At 44.5% G+C, this 22,935-nt stretch overlaps 2 protein-coding genes across 8 annotated transcripts in view; both read left to right on the plus strand.

Moving 5' to 3' along the window:
• LOC147707974 (amine sulfotransferase-like) overlaps positions 1-22,935 on the plus strand; it is a 306,358-nt gene that overhangs the window by 143,893 nt on the left and 139,530 nt on the right. For all 7 annotated transcript variants that reach the window (XM_086926792.1, XM_086926791.1, XM_086926793.1 and 4 more), the window contains one exon: positions 20,562-20,770. In XM_086926792.1, coding sequence (XP_086782918.1) covers positions 20,562-20,770 — 209 coding nt within the window. The remainder of the gene's footprint in view (positions 1-20,561; positions 20,771-22,935) is intronic.
• Positions 1-22,935, plus strand: part of LOC147707975 (amine sulfotransferase-like) — an 830,947-nt gene that overhangs the window by 143,845 nt on the left and 664,167 nt on the right. The window lies entirely within an intron of this gene.

Here is a 22,935-nt window from a genome sequence, read left to right on the forward strand (position 1 = left end):
ATCACTCCGAAATAGAGGCAAAAACCATGTCAGTACATGCGGACAGCATAGACCGGGTGTCCCGCGCTTTCCCTTGATCCGATTTGGAATCCTCACCACCTTTGAATGGAGCAGACGGAACGGCATACGGAGGCAGAGGTCGATCTAGTAACGAAATATCATCTTGTGGTTTATTGAGGACAGGTTAGAGAGGTTGTCGGACAGGGTATTGGCCAGATACCTGCAATCTGTGTTCTTTCTCCTCTCTCTCTTTCAGCTCTTTCACTTCTTACTTTCTCAACTCTAGCGCTTTCTCATACACATTCTTTCGCTGCTCTTTCTCAATCAAGGCTTGCTCACGTGTCGTTCGTTCACGCACTTCTTTCTCCCACATACGCAGACAGTCAAACATATCACGTCTAGACTTCCGCTCAAACATACATCGCTCCACATACTCAATCTTTCGAATATCAAATGACCCATGCATAGGCTAACGTACCTCAGGATCTTTGTTTGTATACTTATTCCACAACGTGCTGGACATTATGGAAGAAAGACCGAATTTGATGTACATATCTCTAAAAGGCATCCCCTCTGAGGGAGCCGGTTGTGATTCTTCGAGTCTAAGTCGGGCCCCAATACAAAAGCTTAAACAAAAAACGGTTCTGTTGGGTCGGACCAATTACTTGTAAAAACATTCAATTAATGAGAACAGAAACAAGAACTCTCTGATACAAGTCCAACAATTTGAGGAATAAATCAATGAACACTTAAGAGCTTTATATCATGTATTCAATCAATTGTATTAAAGGCTTTAAAACATTTGGTATCTGAATTGTATTCATTCTTAGATAACAGTCAATGCTTGTAGTGACTGTCAAATAAAGGTGACTTTCGGTGAAAGGTGCTCAGTGCATAGCAATATATATAGTGCAATCTATGTACAAGTATATACAAGTTTCTGCATTGGCCAGATAATGTTTTTTATAAAACCAAGGATTCCTAAAGTTCCTATCCGGATCCTGGTCGTTCTGGGCCTATGATGCTCGTCGACGTTTCGACCCTCTTGCGCCCCGGTTGGTGGTCCCGGCGGGTCTTTCTCAAGACAGGGGGACAGTATATGGGACAGACCGGATAACTTCAGTCTGAGACCGGTGTGGCAAACATGCCAGTCAACTCTTATGAAGTGATTACTTTCCAGGCAAACGGGGGTGCTTCTTTCCTCTCGTATGCGCGCTTGAGTCTGGCAGCGCGTCTGCATTGTTCTCATTAATTGAATGTTTTTACAAGTAATTGGTCCGACCCAACAGAACCGTTTTTTGTTTAAACTATAAATACCCAGGTTCTGAGGGACACAGGGTTACCCCTTTTTCTTAACCCCAATACAAAAGCAGCACATTTTTCGAAGTGCGCTAAAAACAGGCATGCTGAAAATAATGCAAGATATGCAGTTTTATACACCAAGTGGCACTTAAGGTACTTCTAGTACATTGCGCCGTTCAAATTTGACTCATTGAAGAAAAATCTCCACATTGCCTGCCTATATGTGTTGCAGCACATATATCTAACAAATCATACAAATACTTATACAAATAAGACTAGTCTTTACCAAATACAAATATGCCACGGTAAGTGTTCCTAAAACTACCTTACCATACAAGGTCATCCAAAACCCATTGTATGTGCCGTAAACTGGCCCTTACCAATCATAGGGTGTACAGATTCCTACTGCCAAGTTCTAAATTCGACCAAACGGCCACTGCACTGCGAATCGACAGAAGAGATCTCAGTCGAAGACCGGCGCCACCTGGATGGTCAGATCGGAAAGAAGGGAAAAACGCCTTGGTTTAACAAGACTCGGGTCTCTTCGGGAAATGATCATCCTCGGCGAGATCGCAATCCTTCATCGCGACCACTACTTCGGGCATCCGAGTCGCCGATGAACCCCACTTGTCGGGCGCCAATTGATGTAGAGGGCCTCAGCCAGACCCACTAGTGCAAGGGGTTTGCCCTTCTCTGCACAAAGTCCTCAGACCATTAGGAAGAAGTTGGCACAGAAACTGGAATAGAAAAAGTAACATTTATTACACCTCATGAGGTGGTGCTACGGTTCAAACAGTACCCATCGGTATTGCAAGAAGTAGCACCACAAGCTAAGAAAGCATGGTTTAAGGGGTTCAAAAGAAGGCGGTACAAACACAAGAGCGCAGTTTATGTACATATAAGGTAATATCGAGAGGCACAATCGATGAGTGCGAGCTACAAGTTTTGGGGGTCGACAAACACATTCCTATCTGGAACTAATCACTACAAGATTTGGGCCCTATTTCCCATGCGGCACAGGGTCAGACTGATTTGCATATGGCCATGTCTGAACTGGGGTGGTGTGGAGTGCAAAAAAATGATGGATTTAGGCCCAGATCTCTGTACTGGGGTGAATGTATGACATTGTTCTGCATTCTGTCCATCAACTGTGGTTTTTGCATTAGTCACCCCGAGTGGGATGGGTATGCTCAGACGTGAGTCCCATGCACTCCACACCACTGGATTCAAGCAAGCCGGGCTGAAGACGGCTGGAATGCCAGAAACCGGTCCTCGGAAGCTTGTTTCCGGTCCAGGGAAGGCATGGCTTGGCAGTTCGGGCTGGACTGTTCCCATGAGGCACAGAGTCAGACTGATTTGCATATGGCCATGTCTGAACTGGGGTGGTGTGGAGTGCAAAACAACGATAGATTTAGGCCCAGATCTCTGTATGGGGGTAAATTTATGACATTGTTCTGCATTCTGTCCATCAACTGTGGTTTTTGCATTTGTCACCCCGAGTGGGATGGATATGCTCAGACGTGAGTCCCATGCACTCCACACCACTGGATTCAAGCAAGCCGGGCTGAAGTCAGCTGGAATGTCAGAAACCGGTCCTCGGAAGCTTGTTTCCGGTCCAGGGAAGGCATAGCTTGGCAGTTCGGGCTGGACTGTTCCCATGAGGCACAGGGTCAGACTGATTTGCATATGGCCATGTCTGAACTGGGGTGGTGTGGAGTGCAAAAAAACGATAGATTAAGGCCCAGATCTCTGTACTGGGGTGAATGTATGACATTGTTCTGCATTCTGTCCATCAACTGTGGTTTTTGCATTTGTCACCCCGAGTGGGATGGGTATGCTCAGACGTGAGTCCCATGCACTCCACACCACTGGATTCAAGCAAGCCGGGCTTAAGACGGCTGGAATGCCAGAAACCGATCCTCGGAAGCTTGTTTCCGGTCCAGGGAAGGCAGGGCTTGGCAGTTTGGGGTGGACTGTTCCCATGAGGCACTGGGTCAGACTGATTTGCATATGGCCATGTCTGAACTGGGGTGGTGTGGAGTGCAAAAAAGCGAGGGATTTTGGCCCAGATCTCTGTACTGAAGTGAATGTATGATATTGTTCTGCATTCTGTCCATCAACTGTGGTTTTTGCATTTGTCACCCCGAGTGGGATGGGTATGCTCAGACGTGAGTCCCATGCACTCCACACCACTGGATTCAAGCAAGCCGGGCTGAAGATGGCTGGAATGCCAGAAACCGGTCCTCGGAAGCTTGTTTCCGGTCCAGGGAAGGCATGGCTTGGCAGTTCGGGCTGGACTGCTCCCATGAGGCACAGGGTCAGACTGATTTGCATATGGCCATGTCTGAACTGGGGTGGTGTGGAGTTCAATAAAACAATGGATTTAGGCCAAGATCTCTGTGATGGGGTGAATGTATGACATTGTTCTATATTCTGTCCATCAACTGTGGTTTTTGCATTTGTCAGCCCGAGTGGGATGGGTATGCTCAGACGTGAGTCCCATGCACTCTGCTCCACTGGATTCAAGCAAGCCGGGCTGAAGACGGCTGGAATGCCAGAAACCGGTCCTCAGAAGCTTGTTTCCGGTCCAGGGAAGGCATGGCTTGGCAGTTCGGGCTGGACTGTTCCCATGAGGCACAGGGTCAGACTGATTTGCATATGGCCATGTCTGAACTGGGGTGGTTTGGAGTGCAACAAACCGATGGATTTAGGCCCAGATCTCTGTACTGGGGTGAATGTATGACATTGTTCTGCATTCTGTCCATCAACTGTGGTCTTTGCATTTGTCACCCCGAGTGGGATGGGTATGCTCAGACGTGAGTCCCATGCACTCCACACCACTGGATTCAAGCAAGCCGGGCTGAAGACGGCTGGAATGCCAGAAACCGGTCCTCGGAAGCTTGTTTCCAGTCCCGGGAAGGCATGGCTTGGCAGTTCGGGCGTGACTGTTCCCATGAGGCACAGGGTCAGACTGATTTGCATATGGCCATGTCTGAACTGGGGTGGTGTGGAGTGCAAAAAAACGATGGATTTAGGCCCAGATCTCTGTACTTGGGTGAATGTATGACATTGTTCTTCATTCTGTCCATCAACTGTGGTTTTTGCATTTGTCACCCAGAGTGGGATGGGTATGCTCAGACGTGAGTCCCATGCACTCCACACCACTGGATTCAAGCAAGCCTGGATGAAGACGGCTGGAATGCCAGAAACCGGTCCTCGGAAGCTTGTTTCCGGTCCAGGGAAGGCATGGCTTGGCAGTTCGGGCTGGACTGTTCCCATGAGGCACAGGGTCAGACTGATTTGCATATGGCCATGTCTGAACTTGGGGTGGTGTGGAGTGTAACAAAATGATGGATTTAGGCCCAGATCTCTGTACTGGAGTGAATGTATGACATTGTTCTGCATTCTGTCCATCAACTGTGGTTTTTGCATTTGTCACCCCGAGTTGGATGGGTATGCTCAGACGTGAGTACCATGCACTCCACACCACTGGATTCAAGCAAGCCGCAAGCCGGGCTGAAGACGGCTGGAATGCCAGAAACCGGTCCTCAGAAGCTTGTTTCCGGTCCAGGGAAGGCAGGGCTTGGCAGTTCGGGCTGGACTGTTCCCATGAGGCACAGGGTCAGACTGATTTGCATATGGCCATGTCTAAACTGGGCTGGTGTGGAGTGCAAAAAAACTGTGGATTTAGGCCCAGATCTCTGTACTGGGGTGAGTGTATGAGATTGTTCTGCATTCTGTCCATCAACTGTGGTTTTTGCACTCTGAATCCAGCCACATTACTACTCCTCCCTTCTAAGAATGATGCAGTCAACAGACATGATTGTATCTACCGGACGGAAGAAGAGATGAAGGGACGGGTAGACCAGACTGATGTTCCCTTATCTGACCCCCAAGGAGAACTATATGTCGATGACTCTTGCTTTAAATTAACGGATGGCATCACAACTGCGGCTTATGCTGTCCCTACGCTATGCACAGTGGTAGAGACATCAGGGGTCCCCTATCAGTCGGCTAAAGCTGCAGAGCTCATTGCTCTTATTGGAGCTTGCGAATTGAGCGAGGGACTGGTTCTCAACAGATATACTGACAGCCAGTATGCCTTTGGGGTCGTGCATAATTTTAAGCGACTCTGGGCAGAGGGTTCCTTACTTCTCATGGCACCCGGATTCAGCATGTACACCTCATATTGAGGCTTTTGTCTGCTTTAACACTCCCCAAGAAGTTGGCCGTAATCAATTTTAGTGCCCACAGAAAAGTTATTGATTATGTGGGTAGAGGAAATGCTTTTGTAGATCAGACAGCTAAGGAAACAACCCGAACAAAGATGAAACGTATGTTTGTAGCAGGTCCAACTAGGTGGGTCCCTGAGGTTGTCATGTTTGAGAATACCCATGAGAGTGTAAAGGAGATACAAAGTGTAGCCACAGTGGAAGAATTAGCAGAATGGCAGGAGAGCAAAGCACAATTAAATGAGGAAGGATGTTGTACTGATAAATCAGGGAAACAGAGATGGATGTTTCCAGATTCATCTGTTTTTCCCGTGGTGACTATGGCACATGGTCCAGCTCATATCAGTGCCAAATGCATTTGTAAATTGTTAGATCCTGTATGGCAGAATGACAATTTCTCTAAGACAGCCGTGCATTTGGTGGAATATTATATGGGCTGCATGACCGCCCTGATCGCAGCCACTTATGACATCAGATCCCTGCTCGACAACGGGGAAACAGCAGCCCTCATCCTCCTGGACCTCTCCGCAGCGTTCGATACTGTCTGCCACCGCACCCTAGTACAGCGCCTCAGCGCCTTTTCTTGGAATCCAAGAAAAAGCACTGGAGTGGATCATCTCGTTCCTCGCCGGAAGAACCCAGAGAGTCCACCTCCCCCCGTTCCGATCCGAGGCCACCGAAGTCATCTGCGGCGTACCACAAGGATCTTCACTCAGCCCAACCCTCTTCAACGTCTACATGAGGCCTCTCGCAACCATCGCACGCCAACACAACCTCAACATCATCTCCTACGTCGGCCACACGCAGCTGATCCTCTCCCTCACCAACGACCCCGCCACCGCCAGAACCAGCCTACACGAAGGGATGAAAGACGTCGCCGAATGGTTGAAGAACAGCCGCCTGAAACTGAACTCAGACAAGACGGAAGTCCTCATCCTGGGATCATCGCCCTCCGCCTAGGACAATTCCTGGTGGCCCCCTGCCCTGGGCTCCACTCCCAAGCCAACGGACCACGCACGCATCCTGGGCTTCATCCTGGACTCCTCCCTCTCGATGACCAGACAAGTCAACGCCGTCTCCTCATCGTGCTTCAGTACCCTGCGCATGCTCCGCAAGATCTTCCGCTGGGTCCCCACCGAGACCAGGAAGACGGTCACCCAGGCACTCGTCACCAGCCGACTGGACTACGGGAACACCCTCTACGCCAGAACCACAGCCAACCTACAGAAAAGACCCCAACGCATCCAGAATGCCTCTGCATGACTCATCCTGGACATCCCCCGACACAGACACATCTCTGGCCACCTGAGAGACCTGCACTGGCTCCCCGTTAACAAGAGGATCATGTTCAGGCTCCTCACCCACGCACACAAGGATCTCCATGACCTGGGCCCCAAGTACCTCAACGACCGCCCGACCTTCTACACGCCCACTCGCCAGCTACAATCAACCAGCCTCGCCCTCGCCACCGTACCACGCATCTACAGAGCCACCGCCAGAGGAAGATCCTTTTCCTACCTGGCAGCCAAGACCTGGAACTCCCTCCCCATCCACCTTCGTCTGACCCAGGACCATCTTTTCTTCAGGAAGCAACTCAAGACCTGGTTGTTCGCGCAGTAACATTCCTCCCCCCCTCCCCCCCCCCCCCAGCGCCTTGAGACCCTTCCGGGTGAGTAGCGCGCTATACAAATGTCATGATTGATAATGTAGGGAAGGGTACCCATACACCACCTGGTTATTTTGCACCACCCACCACTTTTCCTTTTGAACTCTTTCAAACGGACTATATTGAATTAGTGAGATGCAATAATCTGAAGTATGTTCAGGTGGTTGTAAGTGCATTCAGTAAATGGGTTGATTCTTATCCCACTAAAGATAGTACAGCCATTATGCCTGCAATGGTACTCCTAAAAGAGTTCTTTCCTCGTTTAGACTTGCCCCGAGTTATCTAGAGTGACAAGAGAAGTCATTTTAATTCAAAAGTGATTCAATTGATTTGTGAGGGTCTTCATGTGAAGCAGAAATTCAATGCTGCTAATCATCCACAGTCAGCGGCTTTGGTTGAGAAGTACAATGGTACTCTCAAACTGAAATTGGCAAAAATACAATAAACTACAGAGTTAAAGTGGCCAGATGCTTTGCCATTAGCTCTTTTGTCAACAAGAATGATAGCACATTCTAGGACAGGATTGTCTCCTTATGAGGTCTTGTTTGGGCGCCTGGCAAATGTCTGGGGTGTCCCACGTCCTCGTAGGTTTTCTGAAATTGAATACCCTTTATTGCTTGAATACCTTGGCCAGTGCGAGAGTCCCTACCTTCTACACCAGAGGGACCTGGCCATGACATTCAGCAAGGGATTTCGTACTACTCAGGAACTTCCAGCAGAAGAAAGGTTTGGAGATGCACTGGAAGGGCCTGACTAGGTTTTATTGGTGACATTCACTGCTGTGAAGGTTGCTGGCCATAAGAACTGGGTTCATGTAACCCACTGTCGGAAGGTTCCTTTACCTCTACCATACGATCAGTGGGTTAAGGATGGCATCAAGGACTCAGAGTGCGAGCAGGTACCTCGGTTTGTTCCATTTAGCGATGCCCAGCTAACGTGGATGCAGACGGATAAGGAGAATGCAGATGTATTGAACAAGGCTGTGCCGCTGGAAATACGAGCTATTTAAGAGCCTTTGTTCACTGATCACACAGTGTCTTATATATTCTCCTTGCATTTTGATTGCCTCTTTATCATTCATTATGTATACCTTTGGCTGATGGGTTGCTGAGGAAGAGCAGCTAGTGATTCTTGTTGCCCAGCATAATATGGTGTGGACCAGCAAAAAGAAAATAATGTGTGTTGCTCTTGTGATTTTTTTGTTAATAATACTGCGTGGGGTATCTTGGATCTTTGAAAATGGTCAGGATGTACCTCTACGCACGAAAGGTAAGGTTATTCCTCCAACAAGAAAAAGAAGGACAGCCCAGAGTAATGTGTTTCTAGACACGCACAAGAGGTTCTTTGGAGAAGGGACCGCTTATTACCCCAGTGAATCTGTCACTAGTTAATGGACTGCATATCTGTTATCACTTGTAAATTATCCCTCTACTCGTCCACCGCAATTTAAAGAAGTGAAGGGAGTTTTGGGTTTTGGCTATCCAGGTCCCTGTTTACATCATAGAAAGCCACTGGGGATGGGTTATCCAGGGTGTGATAAATACACATATTGTGACAATTTCTACATGGAAGAACAAAATGTTAGATTTGGTGGGTTGGAATTATAAGGAATTGATATTTACCCGGGAGGCCAGTTATTATCCTGCTTTTTGACCCTATCATGATTAGTATGGATACTTCTTTTTATATAAATTGTTCTGGCATAGTGCTGTACACAAATACAATGTCCCTGGTGAATGGCAAAGATCCGATTACGTTTGGAATGAACACCAGTTATGCTGCAGTCGATTATGAAGGACCAATATATGCACACCCGGGGATTTACTTTTTGTCCAACTGTACTTATTCAACGTTCACATTGGTACAGACCATGTTGCTTTTGGATTATGTTACCTCTAGGTGTGCCCTGTAAATACATTAAGCCTAATGTTCGTTGGGTTAATTGTATTTTAACCAAATAATTCGGTGAGGGAGTGACCAATATAGAGATCAATAACTATAGTAATGGGATCACTTTTGGATACATCCTTTCTTCCATTTTGTGAAATTCAAGTCCTATAAACCTATTAGATAGTGTTGATAATTGGGTTTCCGGTTGGTAGAGGTATGCACCACAGTAACCACAATCCTAGTCAGGTCACAATAAACCTACATTATTTTGTGCTCAACCTCCAGTAACCTCCGGTAACCTGGCACTGAGCAGTCAGGCTTAATTTAAGAGTCAATGTGTAACATATTTGTGCAACATATCAAATAGTAAATCGTGAAAGCAGCACTCAAAAATAATCTAAACCAAATAAAACAAGACCAAAATGCCAACAATCCAATAAGTAGAACACATGATATGAATTTTAAAAGATGAAATGCAAAAATAGCTTTTTAGAAGCAGTAAACACTTAAAGAGTAAATTGGCTGTCCTGGAATGGGACAAACTCAAGAGTTCAGGCCAACAATATGGAGCGCAGCCTGGGGATGAGCAAAATCACTTTACTACAGGTTGTAAACACAAGATGTGGGGTGTAGTCGAGAGATGCAACAGTGCCAATCCCACAGTCGAGGTAATGTGTTGATTACCTTTATGCAGCGATAGAAAAAGCGCTGGTTCCGAAGACGAAGGACCAGTTCTGAGAACATTGTTCCCGATGCCGAGCTCTGGGTTTCTCCATGCAGTCAAAGGGATGCACCAATCATCTTTTGTGGTGGCGGTTCGAATGCAATGGTTCTAATGGCGAGATGCAAGTTTAAAGTGTGATGCACCAGTTCTATTCATCAACAGTGTTGATGCATCGATTTTGCCCTTGCAGCAGAGGATGTGTCAGTTCTGTTGGAGCAAGCACCTGGGTTCACTTCCAATGAAGCATGCACAGGAGTAGGTAGGGTGAAAGACTTTTATGTCCCGTAGACTTTGAAAAACAAGAAGCTAGTCAGCTTGCCCTTGGAGTCACTCTAGGTTCAGGTTTTGAAGGTCCAATAAGAGAGAGCAGCAGGTAGTAGGGTAGCACAGCAAGGCAGGGCACAGAAAGACAGCAGTGTTAAGAAACAGCAGTCTAGCAGAGTGGCAGTCTTTAGCACATCAAGGCCTCTTCTTGACACATTTGGCCTTAGATTGAGAAGTTTACTAAATTGGTAGGGTCAGAGGTCCAGTACGTATACCCAGTTGTGCCTTTGAAGAGGAGGTGACCTGAAAGAAGAATATTTGAAGTGCACAGAAATGTGTTTTTCCTGATCTGTTTCCAGACTCATTACAGGAGGGTAGCTAACCCTTTCTGTGTGGACAAAACACAGCCCATTCAGATGTCAGTGTGCCCAGTTCTTCCTCCCATCCTCCCAGGAAGATGCATGAAGTCAGACCCAGCCTTCCTTAGTGTGTGACTGTCTAGAGGGAATACACATAGTGAACTGTCCTCCCACTCTAGCCAGTGATTAGAGACAGGCACGAGACATCAAATGGCTACGAGCAGGAAATTGCCTAACCGGTCCCAGTATGCTTATTTCAGGTAGGACCTGGCTTGGTAGTTCTGGACAGACTGTTCCCATGAGGCACAGGGTCAGACTGATTTTCATATGGTTGGGTCTAAAATAGGGTGGCTTGGGGAGCAAAAGAACAATGTATTTAACCTAGATTTATTGACTGGGGTGAATGTTTGATTTGCTCTGCATTCCATCCATCATCTGTGTGTCTTTTGCTTTCTCACCTTAAGTGCGCTGGGTATGCTAAGATGTGGGTCCCAGGCTTACTGTGCCACTTGTTTCAAGATAGCCTGGCTGATGAGGGGGCGATGCCCCGAAACCGGTTCCAGGATGCTTGTTTCCAGGCCAGGGAGGACCTGGCTTGGCAGCTCAGGCTGGACTGTTCCAATGAGGCACAGGGTAAGACTGATTTGCATATGGCTGGGTCAAATTGGAGTGGCGTGGTGAGTAAAAGGACAATGAATCTAATCCAGATCTATTGACTGGGGTGAATGTTAGATTTGTTCTGCATTCCACCCATCATCTGAGTGTCTTTTGCTATCTCACACTAAGTGCGCCCGGTATGCCCAGACATGGGTCATGGGCTCACTGTTCCACTCGATTCAAGCTAGCCTGGCTGATGAGGGGTGATGCCCTGAAACCAGTCCCAGGATGCTTGTTTCCGGTCCAGGGAGGACCTGGTTTGGCCATACCTGACTTCTGGATGGACTGTTCCCACACAAGGAGAAATAAAGCATTTTTCCTAATTTCTCCATGTTTGGCGCTTCCCCATATTTACGCCACCCTTTTAAATATGGGGCAATGTGGAAATCATTGGGGGTTGTGGCTGAACGCCCACCAAAACATCCAATGCCCACCCCTTTCACACTAAGGGGCCAATTCTGATGCCCGACGGAAGGGCTTCGACCAACGGTTGGACCCTTCTGTCCTCATTGAGGGTAACGTTCGGATTCCTTTCCGACCAAGCCATTCCGACGGGCTCGGTCAGAAAGGAATCCACCTCAAATTACCAGATGGCTTCCTACGGGCTCGGAAAGCCAGTCCGGTGTCCTAAAATCCTTCAGTACTACCCCGGCCACCTCTTTACGAGCGAGGGAGTACAATGACAGTTTTTCACTGCCTTTTTGTGCCGGTCTTTCAGGCATAAAAAGGCAGTTCTTAACGTGGGGTAACATTGCCTCATCAAATTGAGGCGTAACACTGTATCTGATACAGTAAAATGTGTGAACTCTTAGTGTGGTAAATTTTGTGTTCTCTAAAATAGTGGGATAGTTATTGCTCCTACAGGCTCAATGCCAAAAGATGGGAGAATTGTTTCTGTGTTGCAGTGAAATGTTTAAGACATTTAGAGGCTTTTGAGATAGTGTGGAACTTTGGCTGAAAGGAATGTGCCAAATACCCCAAAAAACAGCCTCCTCTTGTGGGTGTCTCTGACTTCTCTTGGAAAGAAACTCTAGTCCAAGGGAGGTTGCTACATTGACTCACATTACTGGCATCTTGTGAGATATATTGCAATTTACTTTCACACGTTGATTTGGGAATTATATTGAGTCCAAATGAGGTCTTGGTACAAATGTATGTGTCCGGCAGAGAGAAGGAGTGGTGATGTTTTCTTTCTTTATAGAGAGTACTCAGTCAAATGCAAAATGTTCCATCCCCATCAATTTCCTTTTCCTTCACTCCACCAGGGGAACCAAACATAAAGTGGCTGAAGTGGGAAAAAGAATTTGGGCACTAGACCAGAGTATGTTATTTTTATTCAGTGTTGAGAAAAAGACTTGTTAATTTATGTATTATCTTAGCTCTGAGGGTCAGAAACTGTCAAATCACTTTCCTGAACTAAGTTATGAGGATGGATTACGACTCAATAACTACAACATTTGTATCAACAAACTAGATCTGCATTACCTTATCAAGGTGGGCACACTTAAGAGCAGTGTCATTTTGGGAAGATAATGCAGAATGAGTCCTGGGAGAGCTACATCACTTACTGGCAGATGCATCAAGGTAGCCTTTTGCTATTCCTAAATAGCGATTTTTAAGGAATCGCTATTTAGGAATAGCAAAAGCCTATGCATGTAGGAATCGCTATTAAAATAGCGATTCCTAAACATTCCTTAATTGCTACTCGCAAATTGCTAGTCGCAATTAAAGAATGCTGTCCCATTCATCATTCCTATGGGCCTACAGGCCCATAGGAATGATAGGTACTCGCAAATTGCTCATGCAATTTCAAGGGTGCAAGGGTGTCAAAATGACACCCTGTTGCACCCCTGAAATAGATCTATGCACATATGTTGCACACACACATGCCCCAAGGGTATGTGTGTGCGCAACATGAAACTTTGAAAAATGCACAAAAGTGCTTTTTTCAAAGTTTTAGCAAATTACCATGAAGTCCAACTTCATGGTAATTTGCTCCCCCTATTAGCGAATTCGCTATTTTTTTGACTTTCATGCATTGCATTTAAGGAATCTCAATTTGGGATTCCTTAAATGCAATCACAATTTAAGGAATCTCAATTTAGAGATTCCTTAATTTGCGATTTTTGCATTTGGGATGATGCATCCCAAATGCAAAAATACCAGGAGCAAAGGGGCAGATTCTGAGAATCTGGCCATTTGCTCCCGGTATTTACTTTGATGCATATACCTGTTTGTGATTTAAATTGCATGTAGGTTTGGAACTGCATTGAATGAAATGTTAGGTAATCAATTTATGTTAGACTAGAACATGGAAAATGATTAGGCAGAAGTATGGGTAACAATATCATAATAGTGGGAAAGCAAAAACATCTTAAAGAAATATGTTGATGGTGAAATAAAATGTATTGGATAAGAACTGATCACAAGTGGGAATTATGGCCCTGGCCAATGACAAGACATGCCTAGCATGAAAGGTGGTTTGAAATGCATGTTGCTGCAAGCTGCAAGAGACACTTGGCAAAAGAAACTGTAGGGTAATGAAAAGAAAAGAGACAGTTTGAAAAGTGATATGGATGAAGAAAATAATATCGAATGTGAAAAAATTGTGCTACAAGTGCAAGGGAATAGGGCGGAGAGTCTCCTCCTTGCTTTGAAAGTGGAAGGCATGGGCATGTGTATGTTGTTTGACTCAGAAGCAAGTTCCACTGGGCCATAATAAAGCAGGTCAATAATAACACAAGATTGTTTCAGTCATTTTTAAGACCTTTGGCATATAGGGGAAAACGCTAACAGGGTACTTTATCAGAAATATGGAGTACAGAGGAAGAGTCACTGCTTGTCAATATATATCCATCCCCAAAAAGGGGGAGGAAAAATTGGTTGAATTCATCAAAGGGAGATGGGACTCCTTCTAGATCCCAATGCTTTATCTCCCAAAAAACTCGGAAATATATTGTAGAGCTGTGAAGGAAACAGAGGATGTGGTGGAAAGCCTAGTAAGAGAATTTCCTGAGATTTTTTCAAAACATTTACGATGTTAAACTGCTATGTGCTTTAAATCCTATTTTAGGAAAACACCCAACCACTGGCCTGTAACATTAGGGCAGTGCTCAACAAATGAAGCAATGCAGAAAGAGCTGAGTATGTTTTAACCAGAGAAAATAATAGAGAAGGTAGAAGAGACATATTGGTGTCTCCTGTTGTTGCAGTGCACAAACTCAGAGGTGATGTAAGACTTTGTATCAACGTGTGAGAATTGAACACATATATAGAAACCCACTACTAAACAACATAGAAATTACGATATTGTTGAGAAGTGCTAGAAAGTTTTCAATGCTTGACTTGTCAGTAGTGTATCAGTAAGTCAAGTTAGATGAAGAGTTAAAACTTCTTACTGCATTATAGGGGCCGATTCTGATTTCGGCCGGAAGGGCTCCGAACCATGTTCTGAGCCCTTCCGACCGAATCGGTCAGTGCCGGCCGGATTCCTTCCCGATCAAGCCATTCTGATGGGCTCGGTCGGGAAGGAATCCGACTCGAATTTCTGGACTGCGGACGGCAGGCTCAGAGAGCCTGTCCGCAGTCTGGAAATCCTCCAGTACTCCCCCGGTCGCCTCTGTGAAACCGAGGGAGTATGAAGACAGCTTTTCACTGCCTTTTCGTGTCGGTCTGTCCGGCACAAAAAGGCAGTCGGAAGCTGTCTCTGGGGGCCCCTAGCAGGACCCCCATGTGTGTGAGGCCTCTGGATGGTGGCCTGGGGGCTCCTATGGTGCCCCTTCATTGATCCCTGCACCCAGAGGCAGGCACCCTGGGGTGCCAGCCACACGGTGCAGGGATGAACTGCATCCCTGCTTTCTACATTGCAAGCATGCTTTCCGGTCGGAAAGCATGCTTGCATTGTAAGGTATACGAATGTGACCGAACTGTGTTCGGTTGCATCATACTAGCAGGGCTGCAAATGACGACAGCAGGTCGGTCTGTTACAGCTCCTGCCTGATGTCGGACAGAATTAGGTCAGTCCGACATCGGAATAGGCCCCTTAATGTGGTACTTTCAAATACTTAAGAAAGCCATTTGGGTTCATCTTTGGAGCCTCTGTATTCTCTATATGTATGGAGAATATGTATATATGTGGGGTTAAGGTTACCAGGATGTCATATTAGTTTTTGATTCCACCATTATAAAAAAAATGAAGGATATGTCATATAATTATTTAACATTTATTGAATGGGATGTGCAAAAATCACATATTTTGCAATTTTGTAACTTGGCAACATTTTGAGAGAATGATGCAAAACTACCCATAATTATGCCAAATGGAAAATCTGCATTTAAGGCTATACTGTAGTCTGAAATGTGTCCTTTCCTTCATTGACAGCTTCCACATTAAAAAATGGCTAAACAAACACAAGGACAGTGTACTAAACTTGGGCTGAAAATTCGTTCCGCTTGCGGAATTTGCGGATTTTCCGCGATTTCACGATCCGTGAATCTCGCGAAATCGCGGTAAAATCCGCGAATCAGCGGGATGAATTTTCAGCCAAGCACTTACAGGGTTACAGCAGCAGGTGCAAAAGTTGAAGCTAATTTTTTGTAACCTTTTACAAAAGGGTTACAAAGAAAGTAACTTCAACTTGGGCACCTGCTGCTGTAAGCCTGTAAGTGCTTCCTGGCGCCTCGTTGCCTACTTGCAACTATTCTCTGACCCTGCTCTGACCCTTGAAGCAGGGTCAGAGAATAGTTACAAGTAGTCAATGAGGCGCCTGTCATGAAAATTAAACCTCAACAGGAAGCACTGACAGATATAAAAACAAGCATTTGTAATGCAATAGGTCTAGCATTAGGAAAGTTTGAGCTATTGGTCTTGTAAATGACAATTTTTTTTATTTATGTGTAGGTTTTGAAAATAACTAAATTAATAGCATTGTCATTTACAATGCCAATAGTTATAACTTTCGCAAATGTGACACCTATAGCATTTGTAATGCAACATGTTTTGTATTTACGTGACTTAGATGTATTTATATTACAAATTACAATGGCTTTTAATTTTTTTAAATAATTAATACTTAAATAAAAGTGATTTTAATTTATAATGGCAATAGCTTAAACTTTTGTATATAACGTTTGTGAAGATTATGTTCAGTGTATTTTATTGTGACGAAAATCCAAGAACAGAAGTGAAATATTAACATCTTTTTGTGACATTTGTAATAAAGCTTGAAACATTGAGAGAACATATTTGAACCAGTTGTTGTTGAATGGTTGCGCAGATTGATGCTGGGGTGGCGCTGAGTGGTGCTGTGGTGGTGCTGAGTGGTGCTGTGGTGATGCTGAGTGGTGCTGTGGTGGTGCTGAGTGATGCTGGGATTGTGCTGAGTGATGCTGGGGTGGTGCTGAGTGGTGCTGTGGTGGTGCTGAGTGATGCTGTGGTGGTGCTGAGTCTGAGTAGTGCTGTGGTGGTGCTGAGTGATAATGTGGTGGTGCTGAGTGATGCTGTGGTGGTGCTGAGTAATGCAGTGGTGGCGCTGAGTGGTGCTGTGGTGGTGCTGAGTGATGCTGTGGTGGTGCTGAGTGATAATGTGGTGGCGCTGAATGATGCTGTGCTGGCGCTGAGTGATGCTGTGGTGGCGCTGAGTGGTGCTGTGGTGTTGCTGATTGGTGCTGTGGTGGTGCTGAGTGATGCTGTGGTGGTGCAGAGTGATGCTGAGTGGTGCTGTGGTGGTGCTTAGTGATAATGTGGTGGTGCTGAGTGATGCTGTGGTGGTGCTGAGTTGTGCTGTGGTGGTGCTGAGTGATAATGTGGTGGTGCTGAGTGATGCTGGGGTAGCGCTGAGTGATGATGTGGTGATGCAGAGGGCAGAAAGGCACAAAAAGCAGTCTGACAAAGGGCAGAAGGGCAGAAAAACAAGGGGAAAACGAGTCTAACAGAGGGCAGAAGGGCACAAAAAAACAGTCTAACAGAGGGCAGAAAGGCACGAAAAACGAGTCTAACAGAGGGCAGAAGGGCAGAAAAACAAGGGAAAAATTAGTCTAACAGAGGGCAGAAGGGCACAAAAAACGAGTCCAACAGGGGGCAGAAGGGCAGAAAAACAAGGGAAAAAACGAGTCTAACAGAGGGCAGAAGGCCAGAAAAACAAGGGAAAAACGAGTCTAACAGAGGGCAGAAGGGCACAAAAAACGAGTCTAACAGGGGGCAGAATGAATCCCGCCCTGCGTGTTTGTCCATGAAGATGCAACCATTTTGTGGTGATGAGAAGTGAGACTAGATTTTCCAGGGGGAACATTTTCCAAGGGAGGTACAGAGAGAGTGGTTGAACATGTGAGAATCAAGGGACAAGGTACAGTGAGAGAGATGTATTTTAACTTTCATCAGCCAATAAAATGAGATAGACTAAGCCAAGGCTTTGCTTTAGTGGGGATAAGTGTTGTTAATGTATTATAGAGGCTGTGTGCAGTATCATGATATTGTGGTATTTGTTGTCTATTAATGTTCTGTAACTCATGTGGTGCACTCAGTGTTTACCAACCTTGGAATGTACAGTTATGACACTTTCAAAGAGTTTTGAGAGGTGAAGTGCTGAGATAATGATAGAAGAGTCATTTGCTGATGAAATAAACATACATTTGAATCTCCCGAATGCTGCAGATGGGTCTCTGTTTGCTCTGTTCCTTCTACACACACATGTATTGCCATTGGTGCTAGAAGAAAAAGAAACAAGCATTGGGAATCCAATAGGTTTTACCTTTTTTATTAATAATACGTTATTTTTTGTTCTTTTAGCTTGATGAGCAGTTGTGCAATATAAGTTACTGAATCTTCATAAAAGTGTTATGACTGGTTTATTGAGAAAGGCAGTATATTGTGCAGTAACTGGTGGTAATATAAAGCAGGGCTATTAGATGAAGGGCAGAGGATTTGGCTAAAATGAAATGAAGTTCACAGCATTCTCCAAATAAAAATGTGGGAAACATGTTTTACTACAGTTGTAATTTAGGAGGTGGAAAGGGGCATCGTAGAAACTATGAGAAGATGAGCTGAAAGGCGTTGGAGAAACAAAAAATGCATACAGCTCACACGCTTGCGTGAAATGTGTACTGACACAAGGAGATTAAATTAAAAGCATCAGACAAACTGAAAAATGCAGCCAAAAAACACCAAATCATAGGCAGTCCTAATGATACATCTAAATACCGTCTTTGAACTTGTTACCTAATATAGAGTGAAGGTGTACAAACAGAGGGAGATTAGGTGAAGTGCAGAGAACAAGTAAACAATTGTGTGTATGTGTAATATCAGAAGCATTTGATATGTTTGTCTGAATGTGACTGCCCTGCAGATTCGCGTCCACAAGGAGACCACATCAGTAGTGTGAGATGCTTTATCTGGTATCTCTCAATAAGTGTCTCCTGTCCATGCAGTTTAGGTGGATGTATGACGTTACAACGCATGCTTTTACCACGCATGCCTTTACAACGCGGTTTTTACAACGCATGCCTTTACAACGCATAGTGCTTTGGGGCGCTGGATAGTGAATAGTTTAATTTACTATTCCAACTCCAGTCCCCGTGGACAGTAGGGAAGGTGTTGGATAGTACATTAAACCTATTCCCTATCCTAGAGCGCCCCCCAGCGCAATGCGTTGTATTGATTTGCGTTGTAAAAGTTGCGTCGTAAAGGCACTGTGTGGTAAAAGTTGCGTTGTAAAGGATGTTCCCCAGTTTAGGTGGCACTGAGGCTAATCACAAGGAGCAATGATACACCTGCTTGCACCGGGGTGCTCCCCAGTTCCCCCAGCAACATCCATCACTGCTTCACCCTCAAGGAAACCTAAAACCCTGCCAGCAGCATTAACTGCAGATATCTGGCATGGCCCAGTGAAGTCATTAGATGCAGTGTGCCTTAGGTATACCCTTCTGCTGGAGCTGTGCTGCTGAAGGAGTAACTCCACCGCCCCTCCCCCCTTTGACGAAGAACCCATCAGGGCCCTAAAGCAGGGTAGAGCATTGAAGACTGTCAAGCCACAAGTGAGGCCCCTCTTCTGATGAAGCTGAGCTCATCTCCCTACCGCCCCTTGCTGGCAGAACTCATGGCTGCATCTCTGTCCTTCAGATAGAAGACATGTTCTGCAGTTTCTCCACAAAGTGATCTGCAACTTAGGAGCGTAATTACAAAAGCATCTGAGGTTCCCTGCAGACTACTGCAAGTCTGACTTAACATAGGATCATAATTCTGAGAAGAGGCCTGATTACTCCAATGGCTGCCTGTTAGACCTGTCAGTCTTTGGATGGTCTTCCCAAGGGTACCCAGCAAGGTAATGGATGCATATTCATTTAAAAGCAAGCACCAATCTAAAGAAGAAGTGAAAAATTATAGTGTCTTTAGGTTGGGGTAGACAACAGAGGCCCATGTGGAGTCAGCAATTATCATAAATGTCACTGTGTGCTGAAAGACAGTCTGCTGAATGGAAATTCCTTAATGTGGGTAGCAGAAGTCCATATGGGGTTGAGCTCTGCACCTATGTTTTTGTAATGAAAACCAGGGGCAGAGCTCCGGGCTGAAAGCATGGCTTGGAGAACGATATGTTCCAAGCCACGTGGATGAAATGAAAGTTACAGACACACCTAATACCAGAACTTCTTCGGTCTGTGGTTCCTGACTAGTAAAAAATAAATGTCACTGTGAGCTGCAAGACAGTCTACTGAGTAGAAACTCTTTAACATGGGTAGTAGAAGTCTGTTTGAGGTAGAGCACTGCGCCTACGTCTTTGTAGAAAACTGGGGGTGGGGTTTCAGGGCTGAAAGGAAGACATAGAAATTGTGAGTTCCAAGCCTCATGAAATAAATTAAAGTAAGAGGAAGACATATATTTGGCCTATGGCGCTGAGTGAAACAGAAACAAGAGAAGAAAGTCAAACAAATGAAAGACACCTAATTAGACGGCAAACAAAAACTTCCACAAAGGTATATAAAACAGTGCTTGGGCCATCGGACACTAATAAGAGAAACACACGAGAAACAACAGGAAATAGTATGCTACAGCAAATAGAAATGGAGGAAAAGTAAGTGGCAAGCACACCAACTAATGAAAAGTAAGGGCACGATACAATAGATTCCCTAAGCACAATGCTTGGCTGTGCAGGAGAAACCTAAAAAGTAGCTCCTTGAATGCAAACAGTGGACAGGCACAAGCCATCCAATCAGAAAACAGTTAGGAAGATATACTCTGGAGTCGTGACAAAAACATATTGGGAGGAATGCTATCAAATAAGGAGCAGAGCTATGTGTTAAGCAAGAAATTTATCCAATCAAGAACAAGGGACTGACACTCAAGCCCACTATATTTAGATATGTTAATGTATTATTGGCATTATAACAGCTAAAGATGTCTAGAAGTGATACCCAAAAAATAAATAAAGAACATAATGACATATTGAGTAAACCATTTTATTTTACTTTTGAAGGGACCGCATGGACGCAACAGATTCTATGTTCGATTTATCATGAAGGGCATCTCAACAACACCGAAAACATTGCAACAGTTGATCGAATGCCCTGGATTGAATATAATATCAGAAAAGTGGATATTGAGCAGATTCCGTCGCCTCGCCTTTTGACAACACACCTGCCACATTATTTGGTTCCGAAAGGGCTCAAAAACAAAAAAGCAAAGGTATGAAATATTGAATTATTTACTATATGTTTCTTGTTATTGCCTCATGAAAAACATCATGCTTCCTTGAATATCACTACACCGTGTTTGTTTCTAAGGTGGGCTTCTTTTTTCGGTTTCACTGTAACAGCATTGTATAGCTGCACTGTAACGTAAAATAGGGGCACATGACCTCAAAACATGATGTGGTATTCCCGAAAATGGGCTGCCTGTGACTTTCACATAGAAACAAATTACCTGTTACTATGCAGAGAGAAGAAACACATTTCAATAGCATTGGGTAGGAGAAAAAAAGAGTCCAAGACTTCAACTGACAAGAGAAAAAAAAGAAGCTCCTTGCCAGTGCCTACAATTACCCAACCTGCGCTCAAGGAGCTCACACAAATGTACCCCTCCCCCTGTGTCCCTTGGCCTAAACTCTGAGACAATCTTCCAAAAGTATTCCTGTCTGTCCTCCTCCAGGCCACTTGAATTAGTACTGCTTGGCCTCTCCAGACAGCTGTGCGAGTCATTCCCATCTGCCCCTTTATCAGGGTATCTCCACTTGCCCTGCCCCCGCTAGAAAGGTGTTCATGTCTACTCCTCACTTCTCCAGTAGGGTTTATCATCAGGAAGCAGCCACACAGTTGTAGTAATAACTCAAAAAAGCTTTGGAAACGCAATAGGCCTCGCATTTGTTGGAGTTGGATATATTAATGAATGGTTGGGGGTATTGCACTCAGTTACTCAAAATTCAATTGTTTGTTCGATATGCGTGCAGCGCTAGATTAGTGCCTGCTAAACTCCTATGTGTCTATGAATGTGGCCTGGGATCACTAGATCACCAGGACTCTAGTGCGCACAACGAGTGATAAATTTTGCAAATGAAACCATTTTTCAAAACATATTTTATCGTTAAAATGTCACGAGTTTAGTGAATCAAATTAATTTTCATCAATTTAAATAATGCATGAACAATAAACGATCATTGCAAATAAATCATATGCATTTCTCAAAACCATTAATACACAACACAATTATATGTACAACCCAATGCATTTCGGGGTTTATACCCCTTCGTCAGGTGTCTATGGGAAAAGAAGAAGAAAAAAGGAACCTTGATTATTCTAGATGCTTTTAGGAGATATGCGTTATGTAGTCTTAGATATTGCGTGAATGTCTTACCAAGATAACTGGTTGTTTCGTTGTTGTATGTGTTGTTAAGGTATGGTAAATCTAAGAAGTTAAAAAAAAGGTTGAAAAAATGAAAGAATCAATGCCATGATTCATATGTAGAAAAGCACTATGGAGTTGAAAAAGGGTACTCAAGTGAATTACCTGGATTCCAAGGTTGAAAAGAACCTATCTGAAAATAATTAAAAATATATGTCAAATACTATCTTTATTGTGCCTATTCGTCTGATTTTATATAGATTAAAACACAAAGCTCACCTGCAGGTCTTGTGTGTGTAGCCGCAGAAATATGGAATCTATTAGAATGAATGAATAAATGTTGCTTAAAACCTATTACAAACGATTTAGTTTGTAGTAACATTACCGAAGTCTGTTTAGAAAAAAGTTTACCTGCGAGTCTCGGGTTTATATATTATGGTCTCGCTTGTAACGACGTTACTCCCATGCTGGAGAAAACAAAAATAGACAAATGCCGAATTTAGTACGCGGTTACCCTTATCGGCAACCTTAACGTATTGAAACTATACGGAGATCGGCTTACCGGGAGAGAAATGAACCAGCTTTAAAACGGCGTCCTTGCTCGAATGTTTGTATGATGACGGAATCATGTGAGGAGTCCTTTCTCTGTATTTGTTTGTTGTACTCGACATTAAAGAAGGACTAATTGAGGGAATGGTGGCGGCCATTACTGAATGGGAAATATCCCGAGCAACTAAATTCATTTTCGAACGAGGTGAGAATGCTGCTAATATTTACAGTGTATGTTAGCCTTTCTATTGGTGTGCAAGTAAAAGTGATAGGCATCAGTTTAGATGAAGAAAGAAAGAAAGAAAGAAAAAGATACATTTTACATTGTTAATAACCAATGTTAATACATGCGATAAACAACTAAATGTCTTGTTGTTATGAATCATTAATTTGAAAATAAAAACATTCAAAATACAAGGTCAGATTTACATTTTGTGATGGACCATGTATACTGTTGTAACCTG

The sequence above is a fragment of the Lissotriton vulgaris genome, chromosome 6, assembly GCF_964263255.1.
Source record: "Lissotriton vulgaris chromosome 6, aLisVul1.2, whole genome shotgun sequence".
Lineage (NCBI taxonomy): Eukaryota > Metazoa > Chordata > Amphibia > Caudata > Salamandridae > Lissotriton > Lissotriton vulgaris.